Source organism: Solanum verrucosum, unplaced genomic scaffold (genome assembly GCF_900185275.1).
Source record: "Solanum verrucosum unplaced genomic scaffold, falcon-dt-bn FXZP01000236.1, whole genome shotgun sequence".
NCBI classification, from domain to species: Eukaryota; Viridiplantae; Streptophyta; class Magnoliopsida; order Solanales; family Solanaceae; genus Solanum; species Solanum verrucosum.
This window is the reverse complement of record NW_026020806.1, coordinates 419,946-432,769: the sequence shown is the minus strand read 5'-3', so window position 1 is coordinate 432,769 and position 12,824 is coordinate 419,946. Positions and strand designations below refer to the sequence as shown.

General features: G+C 30.4%; 1 protein-coding gene and 1 pseudogene across 2 annotated transcripts; both read left to right on the top strand.

Moving 5' to 3' along the window:
• The first annotated feature begins 1,758 nt into the window (after nucleotides 1-1,758).
• On the top strand, nucleotides 1,759-9,732 carry LOC125813179 (MACPF domain-containing protein At1g14780). Of its 2 annotated transcripts, none has more exons than XM_049492665.1 (8): nucleotides 1,759-2,208; nucleotides 2,993-3,234; nucleotides 4,841-5,042; nucleotides 5,533-5,598; nucleotides 6,853-7,036; nucleotides 7,730-7,899; nucleotides 8,644-8,708; nucleotides 8,834-9,732. In XM_049492665.1, the coding sequence occupies exons 1-8, from the start codon at nucleotides 1,969-1,971 to the stop codon at nucleotides 9,453-9,455; spliced, it is 1,791 nt and encodes a 596-aa protein (XP_049348622.1). In that variant the 5' UTR covers nucleotides 1,759-1,968; the 3' UTR covers nucleotides 9,456-9,732. The 2 variants fall into 2 exon arrangements, with proteins under 2 accessions (XP_049348622.1, XP_049348621.1); XM_049492664.1 differs by having other exon boundaries at nucleotides 4,841-5,044; nucleotides 5,526-5,598.
• A 767-nt stretch (nucleotides 9,733-10,499) lies between these two features.
• Nucleotides 10,500-12,510, top strand: LOC125813192 (loganic acid O-methyltransferase-like; annotated as a pseudogene).
• The last annotated feature ends 314 nt before the right edge of the window (nucleotides 12,511-12,824 follow it).

Sequence of the window (12,824 nt, the reverse complement as noted above, 5' to 3'; positions counted from 1 at the left end):
TCCGTCCACTTTTATTTATCATGATTTTCTTTTTTTAGAGTCAAACGATAAGAACTTTGTCTAACATTTTACGATGTATTTTTCATCATATATATATGCAATTTATAGTACTTTTCGTATAGTGTTTGAATATCTAAATTTTTTATTAATCTAATTTAATTTTAAAAATTAATCAAATTAATTTTCGAAAAACAAGATAATTAAAAGTGATGGGAGGAAGTAGTTAATAATAAATTCATTTAATGTGGGTAAAGTCAAAATTCCTAATTGTGATAATGTCTAAATGTGAACACTGCCAATTATATTCAAGACAAGAATGGGTAAACTTTCATATTATAGTCTTTATTGGTACTTTTCTTTTGGTAGAAATCAACACATTATATAAAGAAAAATTACTATTTCCTTTTCAAATTACTTAACTTCATATTAAAAATAGTAATTTTAATTTCACTCTTAATACTAAATAATCAAATAAAATAATAATAATAGTAAAATTTAGAGTTCCACAATATCATACATAAAGTTAGTTTATAGTTGCACAATAATATGAAACGGAGGGAGTAAATGGTTCCTTAGAGATTTAATTTTATAGTTTTTTACCAACTTGTTTATAGTTTCTCTGTCAATTATTGATTTGACACAAAAATTAAGAAACAATAAATGATAGAGGTAATTTTATTCAATCGCTCTTATTATGTATAAGTCATTTAAATATTGAAAAATGAATACTATTTAATAGTAAAGGTAAAATAGATATAACATGGTAAATCATTTATTGGTTTTATAAACCGAAAAAATATTATTGAACATCATAAAATAATATAGTGGACAAATAAAGATTGACGAAGAGAGTAATAAAAAATAATTTCCTCCATTATTATTAACAGTTATGTGCATTTATTTTTTAAATAGAGTACTCTACATGATAGTATAAGAAAATGACCGTCATTGTATAGAAGTTAAACCCAATTAATGAAGTTAGTTAAATCCAATTAATGAAAATTAAACTATTATGCTCGTGTTGGTATCTGCTTAAATATTTTAATTTTAAATTTTTTAAATTATTAAATTCTAAATCAATAAATAATAATAAATACATATTTAATAATTTTTAAATTAAAATTACTGAGTTCGAATAGACCCGTAATGACCCCTCTTTCCTCTGCCCCCAGGGCACGGGCAGTGAGAAGTACAAGCTCATTTTGTGTTAAATTGTGCACTCATGTATATAATTCAAAACTCCAAATTAACATTCAAGAAATATATTTATTCTAATAAAGACGAACATAAATGAATTCAACGTCTATTATATATAAAATGCATAAAATATAATTTTACTAGTAACTTTTTTTCAAATCTTAGATGAACAATTCTTACTCTCACATGACCTGACTTATCTTTTGTTAATAACTTTTTCTCAAATCTTATATGTGTATATTCACTACATATTTATAAATATTTTATGACCTCAATTATTATCATATATTAACTTGAAATTATTTATATAAACTCATAAACTTTTTATCTTGAATCCGTTTTCACATTAACAAGTCATATTCTCATTCATTAAATTATTATTATAGAAATAGATAGACTAGTTAAAACAAGGGATTTTTCCAGCTAACAAACAAGAAAGAAAATTTTTAAAGAAAATGAAGTTTCCCATAGACCTTCCTATCAAGTCATTTTCTCAATTTAATTTCTTCTCTTCAAACTTAGATATATCTTTATATATACACATTAATAAAATAAAACTATAGTCTAAACTAACATTCACACATTCTTCTTCTCTCTATTTTCCCTCTTTAAAACCCCTTCATATCCTTCCAACACAAGTGTCCATCATTAGAAGTTTGCATCTCTAGCTATTTTGCGCGCACATCGAAGAAAGTGCCCTGCTAGTAAAATCGGTCCATTAAAAATTATTTCAATCAAGATCGAGCACGCTCGATCAAGAAAAAAAAAGATATGAGTAATAATAATATTGTGGAGAAGGCAATCAAGAGTTTAGGAAAAGGATTTGATTTAACATGTGATTTTAGACTAAAGTATTGTAAAGGAGATGAAAGGCTTGTGTTACTAAATGAAAATTTGAAGAAAGAGTTGATGGTGCCTGGTTTTGGAGCTTATGAAAATGTACCAATTGATATTAAGTGTGATAAAGGTGATAGAGTTCGATTTCAATCTGATATTCTTGATTTTAATCAGGTACTATAACTTTATTATTATTATTATTATTATTATTATTATTATTATTATATCAATCTCCTCTTTTTTTTTCTTTTTTGGTTTCGACCAAACGTGAGGGAGTTGCTCGGATGGTAAGTAGCCCTCACTTTCAGCTCGAAGGTCGTGAGTTAGACTCACTAAGGGTTGGGGGAACTCTTAAGGAAGGATAAAAAAAATGTTCTTTAAAGGTGTGTGTGGTTGGAATACAATAACGGCAACAATAAATTTTATCAGTATACTTTTATAAGTGGATATAGGAAAGATAGTACACAGACCTTATTCCCTATTTTCGTGAGATAGAAAGGATGTTAGGCGGTTTGGTTGGAATGAAAAAAATACTTGATCTTTTTGCCTACTTATTTATGGTTTTGATAAGTAAGCAGAAAATCAATTTAAGAGTATTTTTGTATAACTTGTTATAGTCAAAAGTACTATGGAAGTGGGGTGGAGCGAATGAAGTGGCATAGCCACGTAAACGAAAGGATGATCAGTTAAACAAACTTCATTAGAAAATTATATTACGCATATAGAAAATTTTCCTATATATATAGATAAAAGAAATTAAGTTTTAATATACTCACATGGTGTTAGGGGGTGAGAAAGAAACAATTTCTATGAAATTCCACTTGTTATACTTTGTTTCCTGACTTTTAAGGAATCTATTTTCTTACGGACCAATCAAACATGAAAAAAAATTTAAAATATTTTTCTTCGTACCAAATGTATTCTAATTATTTATAAAATGTTTTTTTTTTTGGAACAGATGTCTGAATATATAAATAGGAGAAGTTCAGTGCCTGGAAAAATACCATCTGGAATGTTTAATTCAATGTTTGGATTTGAGAGTGGTTCATGGGCTAATGATGCAGCAAATACAAAGTATTTGGGGCTTGATGGTTATTTCATCATATTATTTGATGTTCATATTGATAGATATTCACTTGTTTTGGATAATCAAGTTATTAATGATGTTCCTTCCACTTGGGATCCTGCTGCACTTGCAAGGTAATTAACATTTTCCCTTTATCTAGCGTTCGATATCTGCTTTGAGATTCTACAAATTATTTTTATGCCACATAAGATTCATTTAAAAAAGAAGTATCGAAAATGTCTCTAAACTCTGCGTGAATTGTTACTTCCATTTCTGAACTATTGACAGCCTTAGAAACATTCATTTACTTGACTAACTGAACTTAAATACACTCCCGATCTTGCAACATGAGTGAAATACACCCCCAAATTCTCGACAAGTTTATGAATGTTTTCAACACTTCACTCGACTTTTTATTCAGAGTCTCATGCTCCTCCAAGAGTTTGAGACAACTTGCTATGTCATGTTGCAGATCAGGGGTGTATCTAGGTTTAGTTAGTCAAGTACATGAGTGTTTTAAGGACTATCAATAGTTTGAGGATGAAACTAATAATTCGCGCCGAGTTTAAAAGTATTTTCAACACTTCTCTCTTCATTTAAAGCGGGAAATGCCCTATTATAGATTTATTTTTATTTTTTTTCATTTTAAGCATTCAAATTTGAGAACTCTAGCTAATGCTGAATGAAATTTATCCATTTACCCTTCATCGTAAGTAAAAGGGAAGATGGTTATCAAGGGGTGGCTAATCCGATAATATGATGTAACAATACAACTTTAACACAACACATGACAATATTACATGGTTTATAAGTTTATAATTCCTTAAATATGTGAAAAAATCACAAACATAAGGATTAAAAGTACATAATTTCAATTAATTAAAGGTGAAATAATTACTCAGATATCGTACAAACCAAACTTAGAATTTGTTCACATTGCAGGGACTAAAAGTATTAATTTTTCATTCAAAGAAAAATAAAATTATAGGAGTAACATTTTGGGATAGGTATATTATAAGTAATTGACTTTGGAATTAATTAAATAGTTCATAATTATTCCATTCCTCTGTTTTGACCAAGTCGACTAAAAATAACTCTGTTTCTTGATCTACACTTATTCCACAACAACAACAAAAAATGAATATTTTTATGTTATAATTATCATATCATAAAATATAAAATAAGAACTTGAAGAAAGAAAACTTGGCAATGGGGAGAATAAGTCTAACTATAGAATTCATAAAGTCAAATTGAATTCATTTTAAAGTCATTACGTTTTAAGAAGATTAGGTATACTATGGTGTAGAAAGATGACAATACACTTTATTTTTTTTCGTTTTTTCACTCAGTCTTCTATTTTAAGGTTCGACTAATTTAAATTCACATGAACAAATTTCACTCCATTTCGAGACTCGTACTCTATACATTTGATTAAGGATGAAAATGATACTAAGTTTCAGCTATGTACAGGTGTCGAGGAAGGGCTAGACCATAAAAGTCTATTGTATGCTGTCTTACCCTATATTTCTACCAGAGAATGTTTTCCCAACTTAAATCCCTGACCTCCTAATTACATGACAATAATTTTATTAGTTACGTTAAGACATCCTTTCTACTTAGTTATTAATGGAGTTGAGATTATCAAATTCTGAGGAGTCGATATCAATCAATATTTGATGTATATCTAATTGAATACTTCATTTTCATAAAAATAAATTAATTATTTGTTAATTGTGATAGGTTTATTGAAAAATATGGTACACACATAATAGTGGGGTTAAGTATAGGAGGACAAGATGTGGTCCTAGTGAGGCAAGACAAATTATCAAATATGGAACCATCACAACTCAAGAACCACTTGGATGAACTTGGTGATCAATTATTCACTGGCATTTGCAACTATTGTCCACAACAATTCAAATCAAGAGAACAAAAACATAAGGTCTTTTTCTTTTTCCTTTAATTTTCATAGTCCTATTTTTTTGGTTTCACACTCGATTTTTGATATTTGTAATGTAAAAGCATGACTAAGTTGGATTCTCATCCATTAAAGAGGGAAACACATTCTATCAGGATTTTCCCTTTACATAGGCCAATGCAATCCTCCGAACGGAAAGATCATTTCAAGATCTTTGAACATATTTGAGTGTTTAATGTTACTATTGTAACTTCAGTCAGGACTCAAACCTGAACTCCTTTGATTAATGATTGATGAATCCTATCCATCATGCTATAAACCTCGATTGTTTTTCCATAATCTTTCTCTAACCTATTAATATAAAAATGTGGAGAAGCTTCTTATAAGATTTCTTTTTTCCATGCCCAAAGCTAGAATCTGATAAGCAATATAATTAATTATTTATTTAACTTCAATTGAACTGATTTTTTTCCCTTTCTTTTTCATTTTTGTTTCTGAATTGCAGACTATTGAGGCATTCAATATTTTTGATCCACAACCCAACATCTTAAGCAGCTTTCCATCAGCAACAACCAAAAATGTAAGTTGATAATTGTATATGTTAATTTTCAATTTTATATTAAAAAATGCACCTAAATTTTCATTGTCCCTAAAAGTCAAATGTCTTCATTGTCTAAATACTGACTTCTAATCACCTAAATTTTCATTGTCCCTAAAAGATTAATTTCAACACTTAAAAGTACTTATCAGTACCTAATGCTTATCAATTATTTACGACTAATTAAAATTGTGGTGGAATGGTTAGGAATCCTTCTACATTTAATTAGAGGTCTCGACTTCGAACCTCTAGTAATAAAAAAAGATCTTGTTAGGAGTGGTGTTGCCCTCAGAAGTGGAACAAATAATGTGCAAATTCGAATTTAGTGAAGCTCCAATACGAATACCAGATCGAATTTAGTCATGAATTGTTAGGTCAATTTTCTTGCTTTGATTTGTATCATCATAAGCAGTCATAGGCCTACTTCTCCAGCTAATAGTGTAAACTTTTGACATTAGGAATCTTCCAATTAACATATAAATCCATCAAACATGGGAGATTCTTTGAATTTAACACACCAAAAAATTAGCAAAAATATAAAAAAGTCTAAAGATTTTCAAGTCAATATTAACAACTAGATCCCTAAAAATACTGAAAATAATTCAATGTGAAATAATTTTATATACATTCTAGCTGGAAGAATCAAGAAAAGCAAATTTGAGCTTTTGGTTGACCATCAATACAAAAAAAAGGATAATTTCATGTAGGAAACATCATGCGTTCACGTAAAATTCTAAAAAGAGTCACATTTAAGAAAGGTATGATGTAGACAATTTATATTATGACAGAACTAAATAGTGTCAAAGGGTTCCATCAGACACACTTCATCGAAAAATTATACTATGCAACTAGAGTAAAAATAATCTTTTTTGAATTTTGATTATATGTGAGTTGTTGAATCCTCTTGACATGAAGAAAAAAAATTCAAGTATAGTATTGATAAAGGAGATTCAAAATTGATTTATGTGATATGTTCAACCAATCTGCAATATTTTAGAAACTTCTAGTTCTGTCACTGAGTCTATCCTGGTGCAACAAGCATTAATGATAGATTTCATGACTCGAACTCTTGAATATCGAATCAGATAAAAATAACTTTACCGTTACTTCAAGGTTCTTCCGTACCGAAACTTAAAACACAATTTTACTAAAAGTTATAACAAAATAAAGATATTTCAAATTTTATTTTTTTTAAAAAAAGTTAAAATATTATAATAATTTTTTTTTCTATTGCAGGGTGTAACTGTGATATGCTCAAAAAGAGGTGGAGATTTAACAGCAAATACACATAGTGAATGGCTTCTAACAGTGCCTTCAATGCCAGATGCAATTGCCTTTAGCTTCATTCCTATTACTTCACTTCTCAAAGGTGTTCCTGGCAAAGGCTTTTTATCACATGCTATCAACCTTTATCTTAGATGTAAGTCAAAAAATATACTTTTTCTCTTTTTTATATAGTCTCAAATTTACAGCAACGATATAATTATCTTCGTGCAACTTATAAGTACGTATTCAAATCATAAAATCAGTTACTAAAACTTGCTGTCAGAGTTTATGAACTACCTACATCATTCATCCCTAGGGTGTTGTCCTTCTCCGGCCCTCGCACAAGTGTAGGACGCTTATGCATCAGATTGTCCTTTTTTATACAATAAAATGTAGTACTCTCAAAACTACACTAGCAATATAGCTATATTCTAGGTAACCTATAGGTTATGTACGACTTTGAATTGTTGAATCAGTCATTAATATTTATGTCAGGATAGATCGTCTACATCATATCCCTTAAGATACAACCTTTTTTCAGACTGGTTGAACATGGAATGCTTCGTTCACGGGATGTATTTTCTTATGTAGTCTAAAATTAATATTAGAGAGGATTGTTTCAAGATTATTTTTTTATAAATTTTAAAATAACATCCTTTTCCATATATTTTCTTGAATAAATGCCAAATTGACTTTAGCCACGTGGCGTTATGATAATTTAAACATTAAATAGTGGAGACAAATGTTAGTTGAAGTGTATTTATCATACAGATTGTATATATTTTTTATTTTTGAATAATTTAATGTATATTATTATATTAAATTAAAATAATGTATTGATTTGCAGATAAGCCACCCATAGCAGATTTGCAATATTTTCTGGATTTTCAAGCCCACAAGATTTGGGCCCCTATTCACAATGATCTTCCCTTAGGCCCAACTACAAATAGGTCCATTAGACCTCCAGCTCTTCAATTCAATTTGATGGGCCCAAAGCTATATGTAAACCCAACTCAGGTAAAAATTCCACCTTTTAACAAAAGTGCAAAAAATAAAGAAAGAATACACCTCTAATTAATACTCCCTTCGTTCTATTTTATGTGATGGTATCTGATTGGATGCGGAGTTTAAAGAAATTAAAGGGGCTTATTGTGACGTATAATTCAAATGTATGATAAGTTATGGTTGCTCGGACTCTTCAAACATGCTATCTCGCTTGTCAGATCTACCAAAAGTAATTTAGTTTTGGAGGATCCGACATGCACACGAAAGATCTTGAAGAGCTCGAGATACATAAATGAAAAGTTTTTTCTTCATTTTCGGAAAATATTTTTTTCTAGAAAACCTGTCAATATTTTTTCTTCCCCAGTTTCCACCCTTCAACACAACTCATCTCACACAACTTTTAACCCCCACCTCTCATAATATTTATCTAGATTATATACAAGTGTTTTAGTATACGTATAAAATATGAGAAACTAAGTAAGAAATTCACTTGTTCTCCTTAAAAAACAATTTTCATAAAAAAAAATATTTGTACCAAACACATCTTGAATTGTATTATGTCATGTCGGACGTGTGTGTCCACTTGTTCATCTTTATAAAAATTTAATCATCTACTTATACACACTCAAAGTTAAAGATCATAAATATCAGTTAAGAACAAGTTAAATAACACATTTATATATTACATATATATATTTGCTTTTAACTCTAGAAATCCAAATTAATTATGTTAATTATATCTTACTATATTATCAGGTAATTGTTGGGAAGACACCTGTAACTGGAATACGACTTTATCTTGAAGGAGTAAAGTGTGATAGGTAATTCCTTTTCCTAATCAAATATAATTGTCTTCGTTTCATTTTATGTGATTCGATCACTATTATTCGTAGAATTAAAAAATAATAATCTTAACCTAAATTAATAAAGATGGTGGTTGTTTCAGGCTGGCCATACATTTACAACACTTGATAAACACTCCAGTACTCCTACAAGACAAAATAGATGACCCGCTGACGTGGCGCGGGTCCGAAGACACACCCGACCATCGATATTTCGAAGCCATCCAATGGAAAAAATTCTCACACGTATGCACGGCTCCCATAAAGTACGACCCGAATTGGGCACCTTATGAGAGTGGCTTTAGTTTCATCGTAACGGGTGCTCAACTCCACGTTAAAAAACACGATACGAAGAGCGTCTTGCATCTCAGGTTGTTATATTCTAAAGTTTCTAACTCATGCATCGTGCAGTCTCAGTGGATGCAATGTGCCTCCGAGAGTTGCACGAAATCGTCATCAGGTTTTTTATCAGCTATTAGTGGTGCATCCTCGGTTCCCGGATTTTTATCCGAGAAACCGGTGGTGGTGGACTCGGGCGTGTACCCGACGGGCCCACCGGTGCCGGTGCATACCCAAAAGCTACTTAAATTTGTGGATACAACACAATTGTGTAGAGGCCCATTGGATAGTCCGGGGCATTGGTTGGTTACCGGGGCAAAATTGGATTTGGAAAGAGGGAAAATTTGCTTACGTGTTAAATTCTCCTTGCTAAATATATCTTCTTAATCTTTTTCGTCTAGTACTCGTTGTGGGACTCCAATTAATTTGGATTCGTACAAAAAATATATTTTGAAAGGTAAAGTGTTTTTTATCAAAGAGGACTTCATTCACAGAGCTGAAAGTTGAAATCTCCGACAAAGGATGGAGAGCTATATATTGATGGTAATGTTGTTTACTTCTTGAGAAGTCCCAAAAGGTGGGTTGTAATTAATTATTTTGAGAAATTGGCTTGTGCAATGTATATAAGTTATAATATGGGGTAAAATATAGAACTTACGTTTAATTCGAGAGTTATTTATTTTATTTATTTGTTTATTATTGGCAAATATAATAAGAAGGGAATAGGGGCATAGTAAAGTGTTTTTTTTAAAAATGTTGGTCATGAAATGTAAACTTGAGGAAATTTTCTCTCTTTGAAATAAAGATAATGAAGTTTTGATATATATATATATAACTTTTTTACTCTAAAGTTGTATTTGAGCAATATCAATATTTACCTTTGTTGTCTAGTTACAACTCGAAATTAAAGTACAAATTACAAGTAGTTGATACATTAGGATTAAGGGTTCAGTACATAGGTGTCATGGTGTTAGAGATTTTGGATTCAATGATAATTAACTAATCTCAAAAAAAATTTAACACTTTTTATTAATATACATATTCATTACGATTAAAAATTATTTTTGTTGGAGTGGTCGTTGAGTACCATATTTATAATGTCCTAATTTGGATCGTGACATATATAGTGGTACATTGTGTTATTGACTCATCGTAACATTTAAAATTGATTTGGCAAGTTGTATTATAATGTCATTTAATTATTGATTGGACAGTTGGATAATATTGTTATTGTGACATTTAAGATTTATTGGGCAATGTACTGTGGCATTGTGTCATTTGAATATTGATTATTGGACAGTTGAATTATATTATTGTGATATTTAAATATTGATTGGACATTTGAAATTTTGAATTATGGTATAGTCTATATATGCAGAGTTTTTGGCAAATTAAAGTGTAAGCAAAAACTAAGAAATCTTAAATTCCATAATGACAGAGTTTTTTCCCATGAAGAGTGCTGAAGGTGTATATAGCTACACCAAAAATTCCTCATCCCAGGTAATATTTATAGTATTGCTTTATTGAATTCGCTTTATTAATAGTCTCACGCTTCGACTTTGAACATAATAGACTAGTATCAAGAATGATTTTTAAACTAAACAGAAAAGTGTGCCACATAAATTGAGATACATGAAGTAATTATATTTTGAGCTATATTAGATAATTGTTGAACATATTTGAATACCTTTAACGAAATTTCTTAGTTTGCCATTACAGTATGATTATGATTATGACCTTAGCTTCGATTTCAATGGTTGACTTTTCAAACAATATTTTTTTTTTGTAGAGAAAAATTGCAGATAATGCAAAATTGATGATGAGAGAGGCAATTATTGAAAATCTTGATGTACAAACCAAAACATTTCTTATTGTAGACATGGGATGTTCAATTGGACCAAACACATTGTTTGCAATGCAAAATATTGTAGAAGCTATAAAAGATAAGTACCATTCTAAATTATCACTCGATTCTACAAGTCCTGAAATCGAATTTCATGTTTTCTTCAACGATCATGTCACAAACGATTTCAATATCCTATTCAAATCACTATTTTCCGATCAAAAACCATATTTTGCATCTGCAATTCCTGGTTCTTTCTATGGACGATTATTCCCCTTGTCCTCTCTTCATATCGCGTATTCTTGTTGCGCGGTAAATTGGTAATCCCAGGCTCCAAAGGAGTTGATATATATGAAGAATAAAGGAAGAATTCATTATGATGGTGCTTCTATTGAATGCATATGTTGCTCAATTTCACAAAGATATGGGAGTATTCTTGAGTGCAAGGGCAATGGAAATTGTTCCTGGAGGTTTAATTGTTCTTATTTTGCCAGCTATTCCAAGTGATATACCATACTCCAAAATTGGATATAAGATATTCACATTTCTTGAGTCTAGTCTTATTGATATGGTCAATGAGGTGAGTCACTCATAACCTTATACTCTCTTTATTTCAATTTATGTGTCATGCTTTTCTGTCTAACTTGTAGTCATAACATCTAATAACAAGGCATATTTAAGCATAATACATAAATATGTCATTTAATTTGGCTTCAACTGATATTTATGCCCTCTAATTTTTAGTGTGCACAAGTAGACACTTAAAACTTGTATAAAATTGAACAAATAGACACATTCGTCTTACGTGTCATCGTACATGACAATTTTGTGTCCTATGTGAATTCCTACATGTATTATGGTGTGTGTCTACTCGTGCACACCCAAATTTGAAGGCATAAATGATAGCTGAAGCCAAGTTAAATGACATATTTATGTATTATCCGACATATTTAAGATCATAAGATGAAATTTTAGTACATTACACTTTTAAGATCATGAGATTTAAAAGTCTCTCTTACTTTCGTAAACTCCTTAAATAAAACGAAGGGAGTCTATGATTAATATCTTGGATCTAGGCTTCATATCTCATATCCTATTTCTTGGATCTTCTGAACAATTACGGAGTCAAGAATCTTAATAAGGGAATTCAAAAAATTGCAAATTCAATAAGGGGATTCAATTGAATCCTCTTCACCACATTTAACTCTGTCAATGCTTCAGTTGCATTTTATGTGACACGTTCCCTTTTTTTCCATACAGGGAATTATAGAAGAATCTCTGGTTGACTCATTCAATTTGCCAATATATTTTCCCTCTATTGAAGACATGACTAAAGTGGTGGAGAAAAATGGATATTTTAGCATAAAGAGAATGGAGCTAACAAATCCTCAATCTAACATTGATGCAAAGAGTTGCATAAGTCACCTTAGAGCTAGTTTAGAAGGAACATTCACCAAACATTTTGGAAGTAAAATTGCAAATGAAATGTTTGAGAGGACTTTGGGAAAAATAGAAGAGATTTCTGCATGGTTGGAAGATGAATATTACAAGACTTCAAGACAATTGTTGATAGTTTTGAAATGTAAAATCAACTCGTAACGCGTTCCATCTTTATCTTGTCTCTTAGGCACCAATGACCTATTTTGTATCTATGACTATTAATTGATACAAATAAGTTTGGCTTTAGACAACTAATTTTATTAAACCATTCGTTATTGCATGCTTTTTCATTAAAGCGTCTATGAGAGAGTTAGGAGACGAGCCGGTTGCCGAAGTGGTGAAAGGGGAGAGATGAGAGTAGTGTTTTCCCAATAGGTTAGGTTAGGTTAGCTGCCTCTGGAGTTCCTGATCTAAAAGGTCACCAACAAGCTGCTACTGAATGTGAACAAAGTCTCAATGAGAAAAAGTTGAAG